The following is a 27,501-nucleotide window of genomic DNA, read 5'->3' as shown; positions in this document are numbered from 1 at the left end:
CATTTAAGATTAAGTTAAGACAGCTGTAGGAAAGTGAGTAAAGGGATATCGGAAGGGAGTGGGCAAATCGGAATAAGACTACTGTTCATGCCGTGGACAAAAAAGGCAAAATAGGCCGAAAGATCCATTTTCATGTTATAATTTTATACAAATATAGACTAGGCTTGTATTCCCTTTAATATAGAAGGAATAATCTAACAAAAATGTTCATGATGATTAAAGGATTTAGCAGCGTAGATGAAGAGAAACCATTTACTCTGCTGGGGAGTCTAGAATAAAGGGGGATCGCCTTCAGATTTGTGCTAAGCCATTCTGCAGTGAGGCCAGGAAGCACTTCTCCTCACAAAGGGTACTGGGAGTCTGTCCCTTCCAAAAAGTTATTGAGGCTTGGGAGGAGAAAGGGGGGGGGGAAGGGGGAAAGGGTGGGGAAGGGGGGGGGGGGAGGTTGAAAGGGTGGGGAGTGGGGGAGGGGGAAGGGGAGGGGGAAGGGGGGGGAAGGGGGAGAGGAAGGGGGGAGGGAGAAGGGGTGAGAGGGAAGGGGGAGAAGGGGGAAGGGGGGAAGGGTGGGGGAGAAGGGGGAAGGGGGGAAGGGTGAGGGAGAAGTGGGGAGGTGGAGGGGAGGAGGAGGAAGGGGTGAGGGGGAAGGGGGAGAAGGGGTGAGGGGGAAGGGGAGAAGGGGTGAAGGGGGAGGGGGAAGGTGGGAGGGGGGAAGGGGGAGGGGGAAGGTGGGAGGGGGGAAGGTGGGAGGGGGGAAGGTGGGAGGGGGGAAGGTGGGAGGGGGAAGGTGGGAGGGGGGGGGAAGGTGGGAAGGGGGGGAAGGTGGGAAGGGGATGAGGAAGGGGAGAGGGGGAGGGGTGGAGGGGGAGTGGAAGGAGGAGGAAGGGGAGGGGAAGGGGGAGCGGAAGGGGCGGGAGGGGGAGGGGGAAGGGGGGCAATTGGAAACGTTGAAACTGAAATTGGTAGATAGTTACCAGCAAAGGGTATTAAGGGATATGGAACTAAGGCATGTGAATAGAATTCAGGTTTACAGATTAGCTATGACATAACTGAACAGCAGAGCAGGCTTGAGATTCCAATTGACTTCCTGTTCCTAGGTAGAAGCCATCTCCTTGATAAGCATATCCTGTTTAAGAGGAGAACCTCCTCTATCCATAGATTGGATAATGTTAATGGCCATCGATGTTGGTGAAGCAGGCTCGAGAGGCTGAATGGCCTACTCTTGGCATTATGCTGTCACCAGCTTTTGTACTTTAGTAAAATCCATTCAAAGCAGCCGCAACCTGATTATAGTCTTTTATCCCTCTGTTTCTCTCTCTTGCTGCAGTTTAACTCATGGGTTCACTGTGGAAAATCACCTAATTGAGATTCTGGAGTTGTGTAACCACAAGCAATGGATTTCTGAGATAATCAGGGCTGCCTTGCTCATCATAGAAAGATATCCAATCACACATTGAAAGCTTCCCATGAGCGTAAATTGTTCCATCTACGCACCAGTCAAAGGCCTATCAAAGTGTCAGGACAACCCATGCAATGTGCCAGTGGGAAGAGATTCTCAAGTGGATTCTTTGTCATTTACTGACAGCAATCAGCAGCAGCGGGGGCGGGGAGCAGAATGGGTAAAGCATTCCCCCCTTCCCCTTTCGGACAATATTCGTGCTGTTGCCTCCTCCTGGTAAAATTCCACAAGTGCCTGTCATCGACGTGCCTCAGCGGTTAAACAGTGAGTGACAAGAGAACTACTGCGCATGAGGATCAGGAGAGGTTGGTGGAGGCAGGATGAACTTCAGTCTTGCCTGTTCCATGTACGTCAAACGTGGCACTGGGTTGAGCACGCGAGAGGGAGGCAATGGGTAGTTGGGTAGCTCATCAAGCGTAGGACGGCTGGCTGGCTGGCTGACTCCCATTTCCGCAACACATCACTCTGACCAAGGTCAGTTGACAGCACATACTCGCAGATGTGGGATCTTCCAAGTTTGTATGTCTCAGTAAAACCACAAAACTTATTTGGTCCGTTAACCATTGATGGAAGAGTGCAGTTGTAGACCTTTTATCATCGTACCTTAATGTTACCCTATTTGATACTAACTGAGATTACATGGAGATCTGGGAGTTCATTTTCTCTCTCTCATGAGTGCATAATACTTATTAGGACAGGGAAACACATTTTCTATTTAATTACTGATGAAAACCCATTTTTAATTAAATTTAATTACAAAAGCCCTCTTAAACTGACATTTATAGTCTTCCTATATATTTTAAGCCAGTTGTATGACATCATTAGGTGGTGCCAGGAGGCTGATAAGTCTCTAAAACAGACTAAATGGCATGTCTTAGCGAATGGAGAGTAGGATTTGAGACTAATTTTTGATCCGGAATCACAAATTATATCTTGCTAATAACCAGATATCGGAAGAGTATTTGACATATTAAAAGGGAAATTATTGCCGGTCCATAGAGAGATAATTGAACAGCTGGGGCTGAATTGAATGAGGAATGATGTCATATGGAAGAGATACAAGAAGGATCTTTAAAACTCAGGTGGTGTTGCCAATAATGTAAATTGCTTTCTTGTGAGATTACAATATAATGCTGCGTGCTATAATATGGGCGAGTGAAAATAAGCATTTCTGAATTATTGCATTGCATAAGCTGTGCATTTGTCATGGTTTGTGCTGGTTAATACCTTAGGAAGCATCATTAAACAGGTAAGATAAGCGTCACAGCGCTAGAGTTTGTACCATGCTGGTTCTGGAATGTTGGCTCTGAAACTCCTCTCGGTCATTTCAACCTAAATTTGGCAATTAGAGCTTCACTATCATGTGCATCTCTTCACAACGCAGTTCAAGGCTAGCCCACTTACAATGGTGGGCCATCACATGTGGAGTTTGCAGTCACGTGGAGAATACCTGGGATTGGTGCGTTGGTGCCGATTGAATCAAGGATTCAGATAATGTCTCTTAGCTGGTTTATAGACCCGTCTGAAGCTTGCAGGTAAGTTCCCGTCCTGGAATATTTCTTTATTTATAAGGTGTGCTGGAATTAATTTTATCCACGTACTCAAATCCCTTGCAGCCGCACCACTCTGACTAGATGATAAAATTCGCAATGGTGATTAACAATCGCGTTATCTTTACAGTAGACTTCTCAGGAAGGGGCCTGTGCTTCCTTGCTGGGGAAAGTGTTTCCTTAGTGTAAGGTAGATCTCAGTCAGCTTCCCTCTTGAGCGTTATTTGTAAACCTGATCATGGTAAAGGCAGTTCAACGATTTATCTGCAAACTTGATTAGCAACACGTCACTATTCATCAAGGGAGGCAAAATGGTCATTGTCATCTGACTGATGGGGGAGACCATTCATTCATAAAACATAACACAATACAATTTAGTTGAATTCTGATGTAGAACAGAGCAATTAGAGATGCAGAGCAGCAGTGGAAGACCAGGTCTGTGGACGTATTCCATTTGTGCTGTAATAAAATGTCTTTGTACCGGCTTTTAGCTAGACAGCTGCTGTCATACCATTCTTTTGCCTGGGGTCTTGATGCCGGCCATCTTGGTAGGCGTACCTGTATCGGTTTGGGCTGCTCTCCCTGTACACCATCTTCCCGTGGTCATGGTGACGAGGCATTTTAAAAGTCTGCTTCGGCGATGGAGGCACATCGTGCCTATGGGGCCCCTTGTACTGGCTTGGAAGATTGTATGCAGCCTCCCGCAGCCTGGCGCTGCTCAGGTAGTCAGGAATCCTCGGGTCCGGGCGGCTGTCAGATGCGTTTCGGGGATAATTCCCTCGATGCGAGTATCCCGCAGCAGGATGCTGGGCTCCCAGGTAACGGGGCAGGTCACGGTCATTATAAGTGCTCTGAAGATGATGTCCATCCGGCTCTCCAAGAGGATGCCTAGAACAAAACAAAAAGCATTGGCATTACTTAAGGCTGCATATGGAAGGGCAGCACGATGGTGCAGTGGTTAGCACTGCTGCCTCAAGGCGCCGAGGTCCCAGGATCGATCCTGGCTCTGGGTCACTGTCCGTGTTGAGTTTACACAGTCCCCCCACCCCACCCCCCCTCCCCGCCCGTGTGTTTGTGTGGGTTTCACCTCCACAACCCAAAAGGTGTGCAGAGTGGGTGGATTGGCAATGCTAAATTGCCCCTTAATTGGAAAAAATGAATTGGATGCTCTAAATTTATTTTTAAAATGGCTGCATATGGTGACAGCACAAGTCCTGCTAGAATGCAGGTAATTTCATAATGCCCCTGTCAATTATGCCTGGGATTGTACTGCTATGAGTGATTAGGATTCATTTTACACACACATTATATAATTCAGTAACTATTCTCCCCTCATGGTGTCCTTTTTAAATGGGACAGCATTTGCCTAACAACTAATGCAAAATTATTTTGCAGCATACAGAAAAGAGGATATACCGGGCGGTATATAATACACATTATATTCACCTGCAATTTCTGCAGGTCATAAATGCTCAACTTAATTTTGTGTTCTTATCCAAGCCTTTGTTACCTCTAAACTTGACCAGAGTCATAGAATTTACAGCATTCTCCTGGTTAGCATCCCATTTTGCAGATTCTAAACTTTTGGTCATCCAAAACTCTGCCTCATATCTTAATTTGCACCAAGTACTGCTCACCTCTCACTCATGCACCTACTGACTTGTATTTTCTCTTGGTTTGGCAACATCTCGATTTTAAAATTCTCACCCTCATTCGCAAATTCCTCCAAGGCCTCACCCCTCCTCATCTCTGCAACCTCCTGCAACCCTCCAATTCTGGGATCTTGCACATCTCCAGTTTCCTTTGCTCCATCATTGGTGGCTGTACTACGAGTTGTCTCCCCAAACCTCTCGATCTCGCTCTCCTCCTTTAAGACGCTTCTGAAAAGCAACCATTTTAACCACGGTTTTGGTCACCTATCCTAATATCTCCCCCTACTCCCATTCTGATCTCTCTGTCCTTAATCTCCAAATTGTTCCAATGAAACTCAAAGAAATGTTGGGGAACCTTACCTCACCTTTCAGATAGACACTTCATCGCCTTCAGGACAAACAGAATTCAAAGTTTCAGATCTCAACCACATCTCCTATTTTTTCAGACAACTCTTATTGGTAAAGATTCTGCTATAGTTTTATTATTAACGGCGAAATAGTGGTGTAGTGGTAAAGTCTCTGGCCTCATAACCCAGAGGATCAGATTCATGCATTGGGGGCTTGGAGTTCAAATCCTGCCCCATGGCAGCTGGTGAAATTTAAATTAAATTAATTAAGAACATGTCTGGTACCAACGACCATGAAACTATCATCGATTGTTGTTAAAAACACATCTGGTTCACTGAAGTCCTTGAGGGAAAGAAACCTATCATCCTTACCGGATGTGGCTTACAAGTTGACTCTTAATTGTTCTTAAGGGGGATGGGTAACAAATGTTGGCCATGCCAGCAATGTCAGCTATGCCAACATCCCATGTAAAATGAAAATAAAATGTCAATTATACCTCCTCAATTGTTCCACCACTTGTCCCATTAACATCCCCTTTTGTCTTGCATCTAATCTTTCCTGCCTTCCACCCCATCACCAACTTTCCCTATTATTCTTTCTCCCTCTCCCAACCCCCTAGTTTCCCTGCCTTTGCACTTGCTTAACTCACCTCCTGAGGTGAAGTGAGTAACTCACCTCTCAGTCAAACCTTATTAGAAGTATTCCACAAATTTCAACATTTTTACAATTTACAACAATCCCCCCGAACCCATTAAGTCCCCATCTCCCCCCCGTTCCCCCCCCCCCCTCCCTCAGCAGTCAACGGCAACCAACTGCCCAAAATGTAAAATAAACAAACCCCAACTATTGTAGAACACACCACTCCACCCCCCCCCCCCCCACCCGACTCCCCCTCCCCCCACCCCACAGCGAATTTCACTTATTCCAGAGCCAAAACCTCCAGCAGATCCCCGCTGCCACGCCGAGGCAGAGGGTGGAGAAGCTGACTTCCACGCCAACAAGACCCGCCTGTGAACGATCAGCGACGCAAAGGCTAAAATATCTGCCCCCCGCACCCACCTGCAGCTCTGGCCGGTCCGAAACCCCGAATATGGCTTCTAGAGGGAGGCTGCACCTCCACACGTGGATCCCCCAAAATGGTGCTGAACACCAAGCTCCAAACCTTTTCCAGCTTCGGGCAGGGCCAAAACATATGCACATGGTTTGCAGGGTCCCTCCCACATCCCTGCCTCGTGTCCCAGTGCAATGCAAAGTACCCTGAATTCATTATATTTGTGCGCACGCTCGCCATCGGCATCTTATACAACAGCTGTACCCACGCCACAAACTTCAGCCCAATCCCAAATTTCTCCAACACCAACGCCTTCTCTGCATCTAACGCCACCACCATCTCTGTCTCCCTTCCCTCAGCAGGAGAAAGCACCGCATTCAACAGCCTCCTCACATTCGAGGACAACTGTCTTCCCATTACGAACCCCGTCTGGTCCTCCCCAATTACCTTCAGAAGGCACCCATTCAACCTTAACGCCAGCACCTTTACCAATATCTTGCCGTCCAAATTCAGCAGAGATATGGACCTGTAAGACCGACACTTCTTGTCCTTCTTAAGCAACAATGAGATTGCAGCCTGCCCCATCATTTGCGGCCAAACACCCCTGTCCATCGCGTCCTCGAACATTCCCATCATCTACGACGTCAACCTATCCTTAAATTCCTTAAATTCGATTGGCAACCCATTTGGACCCACTGCTTTCCCTGCCTGCATCCTACCAATTGCCCCCTTCATCTCCTCCACCCCCATCGGTTCCTCCAGCCCTGCCCTCTCCACCTCACCCTACCTCGGGCACTCTAACCCACCCAGAAACTCCCGCGCTTCATCTGGTGGTTCCGACGAAGACAAATCCCTATAAAACTCTTCAAACACCTTATTAATCTATTCTGGAGCTACCACCAACTCCCACGTCTTGTCCCACACCCAAACTATCTCCCACACTGCGGCCTCCCTACACAGCTGACCTACCAGCATATACCCTGCCTTTTCCCCATACTCCGATAGGCCCCCTCGCTCTTCTCTGGACCGCTTCCCTGTGGACAATAGGTCAAACCTCATCTGCAACTCCTTCCTCTTTGCCAGGAGCCTTGCGTCCAGGACCTCCTCGTACCTCCCATCCACCTCTAAAATCTCTTCTGTCAGTCAATGGCGTTCCTCCCTCTCCTCCCTATCCACCTTGGCCTTAAACAAGATCATCTCCCCCCTTACCACTGCCATCAGAGCCTCCCAAACTACCAATGGTGAAACCTCCCCCGTGCAACTGAACCCCACATATTCTGCAATCACATTCCCTATTTGGTCACAGAAGCTCCGGTCCACCAACAATCCCACATCCATCCTCCATCCAGGCTTGTGGGCTGCCGCCTTCTCCACCTCCATGTCCATCCAATGCAGAGCATGATCCGAAATCGCAATTGCTGAATACTCTGCCCTCCTAACTCCAGCCAACAGCGCCTTTTCCACCACAAAAAAGATAATCCCTGAGAACATGTTGTGCACTTGGGAGAATAACGGAAACTCCCGGTCCCTCAGGTGTAAAGATCTCCACGGGTCCACTCCTCCTCTCCCCCACCATCACCCTCATGAGCCCTGCTAATGCCTTTGCACGCCCCCAATGGGGTCAGCCAGCGTGGCTCCAGCACTGTGTTCCAATCCCTCCCCACTGTCAACTCGTGGGTATCCAGATCCGGAGTGGCACCCAACATTCTCTTCACGAACCCCGCTCATCCCAGTTGAGGGCATATATGTGTACCAGCGTGCCCAGCCTTCCCTCCAATGCACCCGGAACGATCAGGTATCTGCCCCCTTGATCCACCACCACCTTCTCCATCTGAAACCTCACTCGCTTACCCACCAAAATCCCCCCCCCCCAAACCCCCCACCCCCAACCCGAGACCTACTTTCTGAATGAAACATCTGACTCACCCAGCCCTTCCTAAGCCTCATCTGATCCGTCACCCTCAGGTGAGTCTCCTGCAGCATCCCCACATCAGCTTTTCAATTCTTTAAATGCGCAAAAGCTCTTGCTCTCTTCACCGGTCCCCCTAGCCCCCATACGTACTATATCACCATTCTGACCGAAGGTCTCTCAACCTATTCGCCATCACCATGCCCATCCGGCCAGACCTGCCCCGTCCTTTTGTTACCATCCACCCACTCCCCCCTCCCTCCCAGAATCCCCCTTCCACTTCCTCTTGCAAACCTCTCACCCAATCAATCCCAGCCCCCCACCATTCACACCTCCCAGGTCCATCGAACCCTGCTTGCCCAGGCTCCAATGACTGCGACCCTTCGCCCCGTCACACTCCCGTTCACTAGCCGACCTTTGTTTGCTAGTGTGGTGACCCCTGAGAGAACTCCCCTCCTCCCCACCCCCTCCTCAGTAACCTGGTCCCATGTGCCCAAAATACACCTCTCTCGAACCAAGACACAAAAGGAAACTGCACCCATGAGGAGAAAACCCAAAACATATGTAAATAAACACCCAATTTAAGAGACAGAAACAAAACTCCAGTCCAAATAGAAAACCCCCAATAAGAAAACACAATACCCTTCCCCATCAACCAAGGCCAAATCCCAACTCTCATATCAGTCCCAGTCCTTCAGCATTAACAAATGCCTCCACCGTTTCAAAATAAATGTCCTTCGATTTTTGAGTCACTCTCAGCTTCACTGGGTAGAATACTCCAAACCTAACTCCACTGCCGTACAATGCCGCCTTCACCCGCCCAAAGGCCTCCCGCCCTCTTGCCAACTCCGCCGTCAGGTCTTGTGATATACGTATACCAGCGCCTTCCCACTTCACATCTCGTCTATGCTTCGCCCAGCTCAAAAACTTCTCCTTCACCTGGTAGCCGTGGAAGCAGCCTTTGTGGCTCATTCGCTTTAGGCTTCGGCCTGAGCGACTGATATGCCTGTCCAACTCGTAGCGGGAGGGTTCTTCCCCCTCCCCATCAACTCAACAAACATCTTTACAAAGTACTCGGTCGGCCCTCCAGCACCTCGGGCAGACCCACGATTCTCAAATTTTGAGTCTCCGTCATGTTCTCCAGGTCCTCTATCTGGACTCTGAGCCCTTTGTTGACCTCCGCCAACCTCTGCAGCTCCTCACTCATCGAGGTGAACTGGTCGCTGTGCTGCGACAATGCCTCCTCCACCACCTTTACCTTCTCTCCTTGCTCCTGCACCTTGAGCGACGTCTTCAATAATGCCGCTTTACCGGGGCAATCGCCTCCTCTACCTGCGCTTTAAGTGAGGCCGTCATTTTCCTCCAAAGCACCTCCAAATACTCAACAAACAGCCTCTCAAACTCCAGCAACATCACCTCGGTCAGAGTTTCTACCCTATCGGTGACTCAGCCCCTGCCATCTTTCTTCCTGCAGGACTCACAGCAGCACTCGCTGGCAGACATTCGCTCACCCCCTTCTTTCCAGTACCTTTCTTCTGGGACTTCAACATTCCCCAACTTCCTTATGACCTCCCACACCAACCCATCCAAAAACTACCCCATAGACAGGGCATAAAAGTCCAAAAACCAGAGACTCCAGCAGGAGCCACCTAACATGCAGCCTTCACCTACATGTTGCTATCGGAAGTCCTCCCCAAACCTGTCCGCCATCTCCAAGGCACAAATCAGGAGTGTGATGGAATGTTCTCCCACATTACTGGATGAGTGCAGCTTCAACAACACTCAAGAAGTGCTACTCCACCTGGGAGAAAGCAGTCCTGCTTGATTGGTATCCCTTCAACAAACATTCACTCCCTCCACCACTGACGCACAGTGCCAGCAGTGTACATCATCTACAAGATGCACTGCAGCAACTCAACAAGGCCCCTTAGGCCGCACCTTCCAAACCCACGACCTGCATCATCTCGAAGGACAAGGGCAGCAGTCACAGGGAATCACACCACCACCTGCAAATCTCCCACCAAGCCACAAACTTTCCTGATTTGGAAATATATCACCGTTCCTTCACTGTCGCTGGGTCAGAATCCTGGAACTCCCTCCCTAACAGCACTGTGGGTGTACCTACACCACATGGACTGCAGCGGTTCAAGGTGACGGCCCATGACCACCTTCTCAAGGGCAATTAGGAATAGGCAAAGAACGTTGACTTATCCAGTGACACCCACATCCCATGAATGAATAAAAACAATGTTTATATTTCAAAGATTTTCCAGTTTTTATGGAAGTCATCAGCGTGAAACATTAGCTTTTATTTCTCCCTCCACTAATGCTGTTTTTTTTCCTGCTTGTCCACCCAGCACCTTTGAACGACCCTCCACCTCTCCCTCGTGCCTATTCAATTTTCCCTTTCCAGCTACACTATTCCCAGGTTGGCTTTTCAACAAATGTTTAACATTCTTCTCTGTTTTTCTGAAAAATTCAAGAAAGGAGCTTTTCTTCAAAATAGAATATGTTCAGCGGTGGACTTAGTTGCCAAGAAAACTCTGAGGAGTTCTTTTGGCAAGGGCTTTCTACAGCTCGACCAAGTTTTCACAGGAGTAAAACAATTATTAAACAAAACAAAAAACACAAGGGCCGGAATTAACCGTTCATTGGGATTCTCTGTTCCCCCTGGCAGCGCACGCCCCCCCCCGGCAGGTTTCCCGGTGGCATGGGGTGGCTTCTATCGGAAATCTCACTGACAAGCGGCGGGAAGAGAGAATCCCGCCGCCAGCAAATGGCACGACACCGAGCAACACGCGGGTGGGGAACGAGAGAATCCTGTCCAAGGTTATTTTGGGCAAAATACAGTAAGTTGCAGAAATGTTGCACTGTCCTGTGCATTTTTCTAATCCAGTCTTTTCGTCGTTAAAAATGGTAGAAAAAGTGTTGTTTACAAACTTAAGATGCCTATTGCAAGCGACAGGGCTAATCTTAGAAAGATTTGGGATTGGACCGAGCTACATGGCGTGGGTACGGCTGGTGTATAGGGAGCCGATGGGGAATGTTCGCATTAATAATATGAATTCGGCCAACGACAACGGGGAGGTGCAGGTGGGAGTAGTATGGGAGGCGCTGAAGGCGGTGGTCAGGGGAGAGTTAATCTCCATCAGGGCCCATAGGGTGAAGAGAGAGGGTAGGGAAAGGGAGAGGTTAGTGGGGGAGATTTTAAGGGTGGACAGGAGATATGCAGGGGCTCCTGATGAGGAACTACTCAGGGAGAGACAAAGTCTCCAGACGGAATTCGACCTGTTGACCACAGGGAAGGCAGGGGCACAGTGGAGGAAGGCACGGGGGTGATATATGAATATGGGGAGAAGGTGAGTCGGATGCTGGCACATCAGCTCCGTAAGAGGATGGCAGCGAGGGAAATAGGTGGAGTCAAGGATGGCAGGGGAACTACAGTGCGGAGTGCGGTGAAAGTGAATGAGGCATTCAAGGCCTTTTACGAGGAGCAGTATAGGTCCCAGCACCCAGGAGGAAAAGAGGGGATGCGACGATTCTTGGACCAACTGAGGTTCCCGAGGGTGGAGGAGCAGGAGGTGGCTGGTTTGGGGGCGCCAATTGGGGTGGAGGAGCTCGTTAAAGGACTGGGGAGCATGCAGGCAGGGAAGGCCCTGGGGCCAGATGGGTTCCCGATGGAGTTTTATAGGAAGTATGTAGACTTGTTAGCCCCGTTGCTGGCAAGGACCTTCAATGAAGCAAGGGAGGGGGGGACCCTGCCCCCGACAATGTCGGAGGCGACGATCTCTTTGATCTTGAAACGGGATAAGGACCTACTGCAATGCGGGTCGTATAGACCGATCTCACTCCTCAACGTAGATGCTAAGCTGCTGGCAAAAATGTTGGCTACGAGGATTGAGGACTGTGTCCCGGGGGCGATTCATGAGGACCAGGCGGGATTCGTAAAGGGTAGACAGCTAAACACCAATCTGCGAAGGCTCCTAAATGTGATAATGATGCCATCGGTGGAGGGAGAGGCGGAGATAGTGGCAGCCATGGACGCGGAGAAGGCCTTTGACCGAGTAGAGTGGGAGTATCTCTGGGAAGTGTTGAGGAGGTTTGGGTTCGGGGTAGGGTTTATTAGTTGGGTTAAGCTCCTGTATAGAGCCCCGGTGGCGAGTGTGGTCACGAACCGGCGGAGGTCGGAGTATTTCCGGCTGTATCGAGGGACGAGGCAGGGGAGTCCCCTCTGCTGTTTGCATTAGCAATTGAACCTTTGGCCATGGCGCTAAGGGAGTCGGGGAAATGGAAGGGGGTGGTCCGAGGGGGAGAGGAACATTGAGTGTCGCTGTACGCAGACGACCTGTTGTTGTATGTGACGGATCCAGTGGAGGGGATGGTTGAGGTCATGCAGATCCTAAGGGAGTTTGGAGACTTCTCGGGCTATAAGCACAATGTGGGAAAGAGTGAGCTCTTTGTGATTCATCCGGGGGACCAGGGAAGAGGGATAGACGACCTACCGTTGAGGAGGGCGGAAAGGAGCTTTCGATACTTGGGGATTCAGGTAGCTAGGAGCTGGAGGGCACTGCACAAACTTAATTTGACGCGGCTGGTGGAACAGATTGAGGAGGATTTCAAAAGGTGGGACATGTTGCCACTCTCACTGGCGGGCAGGGTACAGTCGATTAAAATGGTGGTCCTCCCGAGGTTTCTTTTTGTATTCCAATGCCTCCCAATTGTGATTATCAAGGCCTTCTTTAAGAGTGTTAGCAGGAGCATTATGGGATTTGTGTGGGCGAGCAAGACCCCGAGCGTAAGGAGGGGGTTCCTGGAGCGTAGCAGAGAGAGAGGAGGGTTGGCGTTGCCGAATTTGGGTGGCAACTACTGGGCAGCCAACGTGGCGATGATCCGTAAGTGGGTGATGGAGGGAGAGGGGGTGGCGTGGAAGAGGTTGGAGATGGCGTCCTGCAAAGGAACGAGCCTGGGGGCGCTGGTGACGGCACCGCTGCCGCTCTGGCCGACAAGGTACACCACGAGCCCGGTGGTGGCAGCAACACTAAAGATCTGGGGGCAGTGGAGATGACATAGGGGAGCGATGGGAGCCTCGGTGTGGTCCCCGATCAGGGATAACCATCGGTTTGTCCCAGGAAGGATGGACGGGGGTTTTCAGAGCTGGCATCGGGCAGGGATTAGAAGAATGGGGGACCTGTTCATCGATGGGACGTTTGCGAGCTTAGGGGCGTTGGTGGTGAAATTTGGACTACCCCTGGAAAATGCCTTCAGGTACATGCAAGTGAGGGCGTTTGTGAGGTGGCAGGTGAGGGAATTCCCGCTGCTCCCGGCACAGGGGACTCAAGACAGGGTGATTTCGGGCGTATGGGTCGGGGAGGGCAAGGTATCGGCGATATACCAGGGGAGGCTTTGGTAGAGGAGCTGAAAGGTAAATGGGAAGAGGAGCTGGGGGAGGAGATTGAGGAGGGGCTGTGGGCTGATGCCCTAAGTAGGGTTAATTCCTCTTCCTCGTGTGCCAGGCTTAGCTTGATACAGTTTAAGGTAGTTCACAGAGCGCTTATGACGGGGGCGAGGCTGAGTAGGTTCTTTGGGATGGAGGACAGATGTGGGAGGTGCTCAGGAAGTCCGGCGAACCATGTCCATATGTTTTGGTCATGCCGGGCACTGGAGGGGTTCTGGAGGGGTGTTGCGAGAACAGTATCTAAGGTGGTGAAAGTCTGGGTCAAGCCAAGCTGGGGGCTAGCACTATTTGGAGTAGCAGACGAGCCGGGAGTGCAGGAGGCGAAAGAGGCCGGTATTCTGGCCTTTGCGTCCCTAGTAGCCCGGCGAAGGATCTTGTTAATGTGGAAAGAAGCGAAGACCCCCAGCGTGGAGGCCTGGATAAATGATATGGCAGGGTTTATCAAGTTGGAGAGGATAAAGTTTGCCTTGAGAGGGTCTGCGCAGGGGTTCTACAGGCGGTGGCAACCGTTCCTAGACTATCTCGCGGAGCGTTAGATGAAGGTCGGCCAGCAGCAACAGCAACCCGGGGGGGGCGGGGCGGAGGAGGGGGGATATTTTTCGTGGGGGGGGGGGGGAAGAGGGAGGAAGGTTTTTTTTCTGGGGGGCATTTGAGCAAGGAAACACATGAATGATCCGGAAAACTGACATGTACGGGAGGAATCCAACGTACAAAGTTCTGTACCATATTGACTTGCCATGTTCATGTCTTGCTATGCAAGCTCTCTTTCTTTTTTGTTACAGAGGGGGGGAGGTTTGTTTGTATGGTTGAAAATGTTGCTAAAAAATTCTTAATAAACATATTTAAAAAAAAAATAATATGAATTTGGGGTGCTTTGCTTTGCACCGAGGTAGTAGCCAAGGATGTTCCATATCCCCCATGTTGTTTGCATTGGCTATCGAGCCTTTGGTCATTGAGTGAAGGAGCTCGGGGTTGTGAAAGGGGATAGTGAGAGGGGGGGGGGGGGGGGAGAGAATAGAGTATCCTTATCTGGTGATCTGCTACAGTACATTTCGGAGCTGGGCACGTCGGTGGGGAATATGATGGGGCTGCTCCAAAAATTTGGGTCGTTCTCGGGGTATAAATGGAGCCTAGACAAGAGCGGGTATTTCATGGTCTCCCAACCGTGAGTGGGGCGGGGGTTGGGGGGATGCCGTTTTATACAGAGGCAACCCACGTTAGGTACTTGGGGGTGCAGGTGGTGCGGGATTGGGGTGAGCTCCGAAGTTATAATTTTACTGGTTTGGTGGGGGCGGGTGAAGGCCAATTTAGCAAGGTGGGACAACCTCCCTCTGTCGTTGGCGGGTCGCGTGCAGGCAGTTAAAATGAATGGGTTACCACGATTTTCGTTCCTATTTCAGTGCCAGCTGGTCTTTCTACTGAAATCTTTCTTCAAGGAGGTGGACAAATTGGTCACCTCATTTATTTGGGTTGGGGGAGGAGGTGGCCAGCGTTAGGAGGGTGGTCTTGCAGAGAGGGCGACAGGTGGGGGGGGGGGGGCTAGGTTTCCCAAACTTACTGTACTATTACTGGACAGCCAATGCGGAGAAGGCATGGGGGGGTGGGTTAAGGTGACAGTGGGGCGGGGGGGGGGGGGGGGGGGAGGAGATTGGGGGGTGGGGAGTCCTGATGGGTTAAGATGGAGGGCTCATGTAGGGGGTCGAGGTTGACGGCACCGGCAACAGCGCCGCTCCCGATGGCTTCGGGCAAGCATTCGGTGAGCCATGGTGGTGGCCACTTTGAAGATCTGGAGACAGTTCAGGCAGCACTTTAAGCTGGAGGCTGGGTCAGGGCGGTTTCAGATTAGGGGTGTCATGATATGCAGACATGCAGATAACGATATACAGACAGGCAGCTAATGAATACAGAGAACAGGACATGACCAATGAGCAGGCAGGACACTCAGGGGTGGTATCTCGCTATAATAGGCATGAGTCACTCACACTTCAGCTCTTTCCACTGATGAACATCTACAGAGTGAGTCAGGGTGTATGTACAGTAACACACCTCCAGCACGTGGCTAAGAGCTAGTCTGGTTCAGTCAGACAGAGTAACCACACTTAGGTTAGCAGAGAGTTGAACTCATAGAGAACTGTGCTAACTGTGCTACTGGTTCAATAAATCAGATTGAACTAACGTCAAGGTCTGGAGAATCTTTTGGTTAAAGCTGCATCCAGTTGCAGCCTGTGTTATCCCAGAGTACATAACACAAGGGGGAATCATGGGTTCGAGCTGGAGAGGATAGATGCGAGGTTTTGGAGATGTGAGGGTAGGGGGATTAAGGAAATGAAAGATCTGTTTGCAAGCTTGGTGGAGTTGGCAGAGAAGTACGGGTTGGCGCAGGAGGAAGAGTTTAGGTAGCTGCAGGTTCAAAACTTTGCAAGGAAGGTTTCCCCGATAATGCCAGCCTCCTCGCTGTTGGAGGTGGTACTGTTGGCGGCGGGGGGGAGGGGGGAGTTGGAGAAGGGGATGGTATCGGCAATTTATGGGAGGTTTCTGGAGGAGGATAGGATGTCCATGGAGGGGGTTAAGGTGAAATGGGAGGAAGAGCTATGGAGGGGGAACGATGGAATAGGGACTGTGATGTGAGGTGCTGCGAAGGTTGAATGCCTCAACCTCGTGCGCGAGGTTGGGGCTGATACAATTGAAGGCAGTGTATAGAGCGCACCTCACAAAATCAAGACTGAGCCGGGTGTTTGAGGGGGTGGAGGATGTTTGTGTGCGATGAAGGAGGGGCCCCGCAAACCATGTTCATATGTTTTGGTCCTGCCTGAAGCTGGAAAGGTACTGGAGGGAGGTATTTAGCACTATCTCGGGGGTGTTGCGTACGGGTTTGGGACCTGGTCCCCAAGAAGCCATTTTCAGGGTGTCGGACCGGTCCAAGTTGCAGGTGGGTGCGGGGGCAGATGTTTTAGCTTTCACCTCGCTGATCGCTCATAGACCATTGAATTTACAGTGCAGATGGAGGTCATTCGGCCTATCGAGTCTGCACCAGTCCTTGGAACTTGTTGTTTGTTTTCATTTTTGATTAACAAGTGATGTTTTAGGTTTTACATTGTTGGGGTTGTTTTGTTGTTGTTTTCCTTTTTCTGTATGGCCATAATGATGAAAATATGGCGAATAAAATTATTTTAAGAAAAAGTACAGGGCTAATTTGGCACTTCCCTCCCACCATACCAAAGCATCCTACCCTGCTTTCTGAGCTGCCTTTAAGCATCTGTTTAGTACATTACTGAAATAAAGAAGTATTAATATGTGCGTTGAGCGATAGAGATTTAAGTCTGGCATGAGTTGAAGTAAAAGGGAAGCACTATACTTTGTAATATGATGGTGGCCAGCACCCGTGGTGCTGCTTGTAGTTAGTTGAAGATACACTATATTTTACAACAATGTTCAACAAGGCAAGTACTATAGGAAGCAAGTGTGACACTTAATGAAAGTGCACCCACAAGACATATGTACATAGACACTCATCTACATAAATCTCAATATATAATGCCAAGACGATAGTGCAGCAAAAGGAAACGTGAGCCACTGATTGCAGCATTAATAAAAGCATTCATCACATTCAGATAAAAAATATAATTTTATATATATGTATATATATATATATATATATAGATAACAAATATATGAAACTATATAGATAGATATGATATAAAGATATAGATAGATACAAAGATAGTTGATAAAATTGAAGGTTTCCGTGACTGTGGCAATCACTGGCTCACTTCTCTTCTCTCAGCATCATGTTGCTGCATGATAATCTATTATTATAATGTCTCTGAAGAATTTTGTTTTCTCAGTTCCTTCAGTTACATTTTCTGGAGCAGATGTGACCCTTTGCAGAGTGAGTCCAAATACTGATCCATCATTTTGCCGTAGGATTTTTAAAAAACCATCTAATATCTAGGATTTTGATTGTATGATTACATTTGTTACCGAAGGGCCCTCTCTTCAGAGGGGTGTTGAACTTTCCTCTCTTCCAATCGACACACGTCTGGTGAGCTGTTTTGTTTGGGGGCCAGAAGAGAAATGGTTCTCACTGTATGCACAGCTGGGGTCTCACCCATATGACTCAATGCACCTGCATGTTCCCTTTGTTATGTCCAGTAGAGTCATGTCACATTCATAGCTTCAAATATGCGCTCTGCGTTTGTATAGAAGTTTCTGGAAATGTCTTCTATTTAAAATGGACACTGATGGACTGTTACACAGGCCATCGAGGGATAGAGGATTTTTGCAACTTAACACAGACTGCCTGAAGCTTCCAGGCAGTTCCTAATTGTATCACTCTGGGTGGGGGATTCCCCCTGGAATGGACATATTAAGACAAATAATATCTGTGGAATTTACATTGTCTATCATTTGGGGATTTACCCACAACACAAGTCCAGACTCCATGACTCACAGCTGGACAGAAACCCATTCACTTCAGTAAGTGTGAAGAAATCATCTATTTAAAAAAAAAAAATTAGAGTACGCAATTCATTTTTCCCATTTGTTACGGGCCAGGGTGTAGTGATCTGTACATCTGTACATACATCTGCACATACACCAGGGACTACAGGCAGATGTAACTGCCACAGCATCACTCAAGGGCAGCATCAGAGACGGGTATAAAGGGTTCAGCCCAAGGGAGGATCCGCCTCTTTCAGAAGCACAGGGCTAGTGAGCAGCAGCACACAGAGACAGCTCAGCATAGGCAGTTTACCTTAGCTTCACTGGTCATACCTCTTGACTGTATTATACCTAGTTAAGCTCTGGAAACAGAACAAACCCATTGAATAAAGTATTTGTGTTAACTGGAAGTCTACAATCTTTATTCAGACTTAGAGAATAACATACAGGGTTTAGAGAACCCCAAAGTGTATCATGGAGTTCACCTGCCCCACGGTTTTACTAGATTGTGATATGGGTAGCACACGGCCCACTCTACAGGTGTGGTAGAGCAGAAATGGAAAAGTATTTTTTAAAGCAACACAATGTTTATTCTATGAACTCAAGTTAACCTTTTTAAAACATACAGTGAACATCTTAGCAACCATTAATTCAAATACAACCCCCCAAAAATACAACACTAAGTAATCCTTTAAGCTTTCCTTTTAACATCCATAAGATGCTGGAATCTATCATTAAGGAGGAAATAGCGGGGCACCTGGAGGGAAATTGTCCCATTGGGCAGACGCAGCATGGGTTCACAAAGGGTAGGTCATGTCTGACTAATTTGGTAGAATTTTTTGAGGACGTTACCAGTGCAGTAGATAATGGGGAGCCAATGGATGTTGTATATCTGGATTTCCAGAAAGCTTTTGACAAGGTGCCACACAAAAGGCTGCTGCATAAACTAAAGATGCATGGCATTGAGGGTAAAGTCGTAGCATGGGTAGAGGATTGGTTAACTAACAGAAAGCAGAGAGTGGGGATAAATGGGTGTTTCTCTGGTTGGCAACCTATAACTAGTGGGGTCCCTCAAGGATCAGTGTTGGGCCCGCAGTTTTTCACAATTTACATAGATGATTTGGAGTTGGGGACCAAGTGCAATGTGTCAAAGTTTGCAGACGACACTAAGATGGGTGGTAAAGCAAAAAGTGCAGAGGATACCGGAAGTCTGCAGAAGGATTTGGATAGGTTAGGTGAATGGGCTAGGGTCTGGCAGATGGAATTCAATGTTGCCAAGTGTGAGGCTATCCATTTTGGGAGGAATAACAGCAGAATGGATTATTATTTAAACGGTAAGACGTTAAAACATGCTGCTGTGCAGAGGGACCTGGGTGTGCTGGTGCACAAGTCGCAAAAAGTTGGTGTGCAGGTGCAACAGGTGTTTAAGAAGGCTAATCGAGTTTTGTCTTTCATTGCTAGAGGGATGGAGTTCAAGACTAGTGAGGTTATGCTGCAATTGTATAGGGTGTTGGTGAGGCCGCATCTGGAGTATTGTGTTCAGTTTTGGTCTCCTTACCTGAGAAAGGACATACTGGAACTGGAGGGAGTGCAGAGGAGATTCACTAGGTTGATCCCAGAGTTGAGGGTATTAGATTATGACGAGAGGTTGAGTAGACTGGGACTGTACTTATTGGAGTTTAGAAGGATGCGGGGGGATCTTATTGAGACATATAAAATTATGAAGGGAATAGATTGGATAGATGCGGGCAGGTTGTTTCCATTGGTTGGGGAAAGCAGAACTAGGGGGCATAGCCTCAAAATAAGGGGAGGTAGATTTAGGACAGAGTGTAGGAGGAACTTCTTCACCCAAAGGGTTGTGAATCTCTGGAATTCCTTGCCCAGTGAAGCAGTTGAGGCTCCTTCTTTAAACGTTTTTAAGAAAAAGATAGATGCCTTTCTAAAGAATAAAGGGATTCGGGGATATGGTGTACAGGCCGGAGAGTGGAGCTGAGTCCACAAAGATCAGCCATGATCTCATTAAATGGCGGAGCAGGCTCGAGGGGCCAGTTGGCCTACTCCTGTTCCTAGTTCTTATGTTCTTATGTAAGACTTAAAACACATTTTACCAGAAGCACATCAGGTTAAAGTCACTACTGTTATTAGTTTTAAATCACCAGGATCGCTTTACAGTCTTTAGATTACAGAGCGAGACTCTAATACACCTTCTGGCTGTGACTGCAGCTATCCAGCTCTGAAAACGAAACTAAAACACACCCTGCAGCAAACAGCCTAAAACGGCATCACTGCAGTAATAAACACCCATTTCTTAAAGGTACTCTCACTACAGATACTTATATACACACCCATTTATAAGCACCCATTTCTTAAAGGTACTCTCACATGACACAATTAAGGAGCAATTTAGTGTGGCCAATCCACCTACCCTGCACATCTTTGGGTTGTGGGGATGAAACCCACGCAAATATGGAGAGAATATGCAAACTCTACACAAGTGACCCAGAGCCGGAATCGAACCTGGGACCTCAGTGCTGTGAGGCAGCAGTGCTAACCACTGTGCCACCATGCTGCCCTGCCATCGTCCTGCCCTTCTATTATCTCAATTGTACAGCAGCGGCTTTTAGCTCAGCTATTCTGGGTAGATAATGCCAGCATTATAATCAGCTGGCAATACACATATTTACCTGAAGACCCAGAAAGATCTGGTCAGTCTGCAGAAGAAACATTGAAAGAAACAGCAGCTGCAGCAAAAGGCTATATCATCTTTGCCTTTAAAGACCTGAAAGCTACATATCTTTAAAAGAGCCTCCCAGCCTGATTCCAAAACTTGAAGCCCATCTGTAAAGACATTTGACCTCCTGGTACAAAATCCCCAAATGCCCAGCTTCGTGATCTTCTGAATATTCATCTCCTTGAGGGAATCAATCCAGATCTGACTTAAGCTATTTAAACCCATCTGAGTGGAAAAAGACTCCTTTCTTTAATGGGCCGGAGGCTTTTTACTACAAATCCAACATGCAAACTATGAACTATTCTTTTGGTTTCCAACTATTTATCCATACCTTTCTTGTGTGTGTGGGAGTGATTGATTAAATGTCGACTCGGGTTGACGGTGTGAATAAATACCCCACTCTCAGTAAACTCATGGAAGCTTGCTGCTGTTATACCTAAACTTAAACTCTCCAGGGGTTAAGAAGCACACATATCTTCCTTCTCCAAAACCACATTGATTATGTACACCACCACCTGGGATCATCTTTCTAAATCTTCTTTTGTGTTTTCTCTGGCACCTCCAAATCATTTTTGGAAATACAGAACAATGCACAGCATTGTGTGGTTAAACCATGATGCAATATAGTTGTAACATAACTTCTTCCTTTTTCAATCTGATCTCTCTAGGAATGAATCCCAGTGCTTTATTCATACTTTTTATGGACTTATTAACTTGTGCCATTACTTTTACTGATTTTAAAACTGTACCAATAGTCTCTTCTACTTCATCTAGACAATGAGACTCTTATTTTCCAAGGAGTATGTGGTCTCGCACCACTGATCCAAGAGTTCAAATTGATTTTGTAAATAGGGAATAGAACAATTGTGGCCCCAGTACCAAACCTTGTGGTATTTATCAACTTTTTTTCTTTTGGGGGACATTGGCTCATTGGTTCTTATTCAGTGAGGAGCTGAGAAGCACAAACCAAACTGGCCCCAGGATAAAGCCCTGGCAAGCAAGCTGATCATAGCCGGGATGATTGTTGAAACACTTTGCATTTAGAAATTGAAGGTAGGAATCAAAGTTTAACTATCGTGGCGACAGCAGTGATTGTTGAAGACATTGACAGCTGGTCCTTCATTGTTAGAATGTTCAGAGAGTCACTCATTCTCAGGATTAAAGAAAGATTTGCATTTCTATTGGGCGTTTTACAACCTTACAACACCTCAAAGTGCTTTACGGCCGATTTGATAACTTTTGAAGTTTAGTCACTGTTGTAATATAGGAAATTTAGCAGCCAATTTGCGTACAGCAAGGTCCCTCTAACAGCAATGTGATAATGACCTGGAGTTCTATTCTTTTTAATGTTGCTTGAAAAATAAACACTGGTAAGGGCAATAGGAAATTGACTTGCTCTTCATTGAAAGAACCGGGAAGTCTTTCACATCCACTCAAAATGGAATCTCGGTTTGACAATTCATCTGAAAGACCATATCTCTGGTGCAGTACTCCCTCAGTAATGTACTGAAGTGCCAGTCCATAGTAATACGCTTCAGTTGCTACAAATACAAAATTAAAGGCCTGAATTTATATTGCGTTTGGTTTCATCTGTGCTTCACACGCAATGAATGACTCTGAACTGCAGCAATTGCTGCTGTGCAAAAAAATAAGAGGCAGTATTTTTTATCCATCACCCTCCTACACAGAACTACTAAATGAGTGACTACTTCACCTCCTTAGCAGCATTTGAAGATGTAATGTGCTGTTGACATCAAGACAATTGTTTGCTCCCCTTTAATATTCAGTGAAACTAGGAGAATGGGTGGACAAAATGTTGATTCAGACACCCCTTCTGAAGGGCTGTACTTATGATAAGACATCACCCCCTCGGTCTTGCACTGGAGCATCAACCTGGATTATTATGCCCAAACCCTGGCGTGCAGTCTGAACACCTCAAGGTTTATCTATCTGGGTTTCTGGGACATAACTGGAGACACAGGAGCAACTTGCATTTATGTAGCACCTTTAACGTCCCCAAGGTGATTTGGACAAACCTTGGCACTGTGAAACAAGAAGTAGATACAGATGACAAGAAGCTTAGTTAAGAAATGTAGATTTTAAGGGGTACCTCAGAGGAAGAGAGAGAGATGGAAAGATTTAAGTAATTACAGAGTTTAGGATCTGGGCAACAACCAATTGTGGGGAGATAGAAATCGGGAATGTGCAAGGGACCAGATTCGGAAGAGTGTGTGTCGGGGGGGGGGATGTCACGGGGGGATTTGAACACAAGGATGAGAATTTTAAGTTTGACTGTACAGAGTTAACAATGTCATGAATGGTACAAGTACAATGCTGCTGTCCTGGCGTCTGTGTGCGTAGGCAGAGAACTGATATTGTGCATTATAAGGTAGGAGCTTGGCAGCAGCCTTAGGCCTTTCAAAGTATAAGCCACGATGAATTAGTAATATTCTTTCAATTTATTTGGCTGCAGTCAATAGCTGTGAAATCAGATAATGCTGCAATTTAATCCAATCATTGGCAATTTTTCACATAGCAACCTTGTGGACTAACCGTTCCCCAGTAACTGCTGCTCACCATCTCATATTTAAACACTCTCCATTTGCAAAATCACTGTCTGCAGCACTAACTTTGGGACGCACATATGAACATATGACTTTTTATATTTTAATTGAATATATACTTTACAAGTGTTATATTAATCAATATCCTGTGACAATGTACACAGGGAGTACTGATAAATAATAATAATATTTATTAGTGTCACAAATATGCTTACACGAACACCGCAATGAAGTTACTGTGAAAATCCCCCAGTAGCCACACTCCGGCGCCTGTTTGGGTACACAGAGGGAGAATTCAGAATGTCCAATTCACCTAACAAGCACGTCTTTCAGGACTTGTGGAACGAAACCTGAGCACCCAGAAGACACCCATGTAGACACGGAGAGAACGTGCAGACTCTGCACAGACATTGACCCAAACGGGAATCGAACCTGGGATCCTGGTGCTGTGAAGCAGCAGTGCTAACCACTGTCCTACTGTGCCATGCAGTGAAGCAAAGTTACACGATAGGGAGGAACAATTGAACAGAGAGCTCAGGCACAAATCAGGCCCCCGCTTTAAACTCATGTCTTTATTTTGTTTTTTTCCTTATAAATTCCTATGTTCACATTTATAATGGGAACGGGCTATGTAAACATTTTTGCATGGTGGGAATATCGCTTTTTGCACATGCATGTTATATGGAGTCAGCTGGCCATTTAAATGATCAGTTGCCTCCACTGAAGTTGGATTTTGGTAGGCCAGGAAAGTGAAACCAGATTGTGCGGATTAGATCTGATTAGACCTGGTCTGAACCATGTGGAATTATTTGGATCGCCAGGGTAGCTCCCCCCCTCCCCCCCCTCCCCCCCCCCCCCCGAACATCTTTGAGGGAGGTAAGGTGCCCTTTGGGAGTGTTAAAAGTAGACATGAACATTCATAAAAAGTGCATAAATTTATTGACTGTCATGCTCAGTGGTACTGTCATCAGGCCTGTAAAACTCAATTGTCAAGAGTACCTGTCAAGATGATCTGTCAGGAGGACCTATCAAAAGCATATGTCAAATGGAGCTATCAAGGCCTTTCAAAGTCCCGTCCTTTAAATTTTTGGAAAAAAAGTCTGGAGTGTTTTAAAAAAGATTGCTTGTTACTTCAGTCTGTGGACACAAGAATGTGGGTTTCCATTATTGGAGTAGGGCTGCATGACTTATTTCACAGTCATCCATCACCACAGTAGGGTGCTTGCTATTCATAGTTTGACTGCTCAAAGTGGTTATAGACTCTTTGAAGAGCAACTATGAATTCCAATGCTTTGTGAGATAAGGGACTTTTCCATTTGAATGAAATATTTGATGATATGAAATTTTATGCAGTTGAAGGAATGTAAATGTAGTAAATGGGTTTTTAGCAATTTTCAATATAGTGAAGTCGCAGGAGACACTTAGAACTTTATTTGATCTCATCTCTTTGTGGCTCCTGAGGTCTGCCCATGGTGGATACTGGGAGAGTTAACATGGAGAGTGTAAGGGCATGGGAGGGTGGGATGGCATGAGTTGGAATGAGTTAACATGGAGGCTATGAAAAGCCCAGGAGGGACAAGTGTTAGCAAAGATGGAGCATGGAAAGCATGTGGAGAAGTGAGGGAATGTGAGAGGTGAAGGGGGCAGGCCTTCTGCCCAACACGTTCCCACACCTGGAAGCTTCCTCACTTGTTCCCAGGTTGCCCTTCCTGACTTTTACTTTAGCTTGCCCGCCCAGAAAATCCGACATCCAGGTAGCTATGTTTAAAGGTTGTGTTAGCAGGATTGGGAATTCTCCTGACTCTGTGTGCGCAACCAGGGGACCGAAAGTCCGGGACTATGTCTGGAATGTCTGCTCCTGATAATATGCGCGTGTGATTTTACATCTAAATACCAGATTGGAAAGGCGATAAACATCAGGAAAGATTGAACACGATGGGACTCTTCTCCAGAAATAAGAAGGATGAAGGATGAGAGAGCTTTAATATTGTGAAAGAGTTGAACAGAGTAGATATACACAGAACAATAAAGCACAAGAACAGGCCCTTCAGCCCTCCAAGCCTGTACAAGTCATGGTACTAACCTTGGCCAAAACCCTCAGCACTTCCTGGTGCCGTATCCCACTATACCCATCCTATCCATGTGTTTGTCGAGATGTCTTTTGAAGGGCGTTAATGTATCTGCTTCCACAACTTCCCTAGGCAGTGCGTTCCAGGCACTCACCACCCTCTGTAAAAAACCTGCCTCGCACATCTCCCCTAAACTTTGCCCGATGAACCTTAAACCTATGTCCCCTGGTGAGTGACCCCTCCACTCTGGGAAAGAGTGCCTGCCCATCCACTCTATCCATGCCCCTCATAATCTTGTTTCTATCAGGTTGCCCCTCAGCCTCTGTCGTTCTAATGGAAACAGTCTGACTCTATTCAGCCTCCAGACCGGGCAACATCCTGGTAAACCTCCTTTGCACCCTCTCCAAAGCCTCCACATTTTTCTGGTAGTGTGGCGACCAGAATTGTGCGCAATATTCCAAGTGCGGTTGTACCAAGGTTCTATACAACTATAGCATGACGTGCCAGTTTTCATACTCGATGCCCCGTCCAATGAAGGCAAGCATTCCATATGCTGTCTTGACTACCTTGTCCACTTGTGTTACCACTTTCAAAGATCTGTGGACCTGTATGCCCAGATCTCTCTGACTTTCTGTATTCCTAAGAGTTTTGCCATTTATGGTATATTTCCCCTCGACCACCCAAAATGCATTCCCTCACATTTTGTCTGGATTAAACTCCATTTGCCATTTTTCTGTCCAAGTCTCCAACCTATCTATGTCCTGCTGTATCCTCTGACAATTCTCAACACTATCTGCCACTCTACCAGCCTTGGTGTCATCCATGAACTTACTAATCAGACCAGCTACATTTTCTGTAATAAGTCCACAGAGGCAGAAGTTCCTTCACCAGAATCTCTTTTATTATCAAACAACAGTACAACCATGTGCATTCAGCTTGCTATCTCCATTGGGAGTGCAGAGGACCTGACACTCCCTGTTATACACAGAGAAGAGGTTCCCTGATTGGCCCACTAATGAGGGAACACGTATTCCAATTGGCCAATCTCAAAGGCCTGGTCTAAGTCATTTCATTTTCCTTCAAATCATCTAAAAAAAAAAAATTTAGAGTACCCAATTCTTTTTTTCCAATTAAGGGGCAATTTAGCGTGGCCAATCCACCTAACCTGCACATCTTTGGCTCGTGGGGACAAAACCCAAGCAAACACGGGGAGAACGTGCAAACTCCACACGGACAGTGCCCCAGGGCCGGGACTCGAACCTGGGACCTCGGCGCCGTGAGGCAACAGTGATAACCACTGCACCACCGCGCTGCCCCATTCAAATCGTTTATATACACTACAACAACCGGCACTGATCCCTGTGGATCACCACTAATCACAACCTTCCATTCAGAAAAATACCCTTTTACTGCTACCCTCTGCCTTCTGGGACCGAGCCAGTTGTCTATCCATCTTGCCACCTCACCTCTGGTCCCGTGTGACTTCACCTTTTGTACCAGTCTGCCATGAAGCACCTTGTCAAAGGCTTTACTGAAGTCCATGTAAACAACATCCACTGCCCTCCCCTCATCAATCATCTTTGTCACCTCATAGGGCAGCACGGTGGCACAGTGGTTAGCATTGCTGCCTAAGGCGCCGAGGACCCGGGTTCGAATCCCAGCCCTGGGTCACTGTCCGTGGCGTTTGCACATTCTCCCCGTGTCTGCATGCGTTTCGCCCCACAACCCAAAAGATGTGCAGGATAGGTGGATTGGCCATGCTAAATTGCCCCTTAATTGGAAAAACAAATAATTGGGTACTCTAAATTAAAAAAAAAATCTTTGTCACCTCATTCAAAAATGTGATCAAGTTAGTGAGGCACGACCTCCCCTTTCACAAAACCATGCTGTCTATCGCTAATGAGTCCATTTGTTTCCAAATGGATATAAATCCTGTCCCTGAGAATTCTCTCCGATAATTTACCTACTACCGACTTGACGCTCACCGGCCTATAGTTTCCAGGATTATCCCTGCTACCCTTTTTAAACAGCGGTACCACATTAGCTGTTCTCCAGTCCTCTGGGATCTCACCTGTAGTCACTGAGGATATAAAGATGTCAGTCCAGGCCCCAGCAATTTCCTCCCTTGTTTCCCTCAGTACTCTTGGGTAAATCCCATCAGGCCAGGAGACCTATCTACCTTAATGTCTTTTAAAATACCCAATACCTCTTCTTTTTTGATGTCAACATGACCCAAACTATCCACACATCCTAACCAAGATTCCTCTTCCACAATG

The 27,501-nt window shown here is 47.4% G+C and overlaps 1 protein-coding gene across 4 annotated transcripts in view; it reads right to left on the bottom strand.

The window, feature by feature from the left end:
* Positions 1–797: 797 nt before the first annotated feature.
* pard3bb (par-3 family cell polarity regulator beta b) overlaps positions 798–27,501 on the bottom strand; it is a 1,556,033-nt gene continuing 1,529,329 nt past the window's right edge. For 2 of the 4 annotated variants that reach the window (XM_072482810.1, XM_072482818.1), the window contains exon 23: positions 798–3,894. In XM_072482810.1, coding sequence (XP_072338911.1) covers positions 3,498–3,894 — 397 coding nt within the window. In that variant the 3' untranslated portion in view covers positions 798–3,497. The remainder of the gene's footprint in view (positions 3,895–27,501) is intronic. The other 2 variants (XM_072482833.1, XM_072482827.1) reach the window with 1 other exon arrangement.

This window comes from Scyliorhinus torazame, chromosome 2, assembly GCF_047496885.1.
Source record: "Scyliorhinus torazame isolate Kashiwa2021f chromosome 2, sScyTor2.1, whole genome shotgun sequence".
Classification (NCBI taxonomy): domain Eukaryota; kingdom Metazoa; phylum Chordata; class Chondrichthyes; order Carcharhiniformes; family Scyliorhinidae; genus Scyliorhinus; species Scyliorhinus torazame.
The sequence above is the reverse complement of the archived record's forward strand: the minus strand, read 5'-3'. Positions and strand labels throughout refer to the sequence as shown.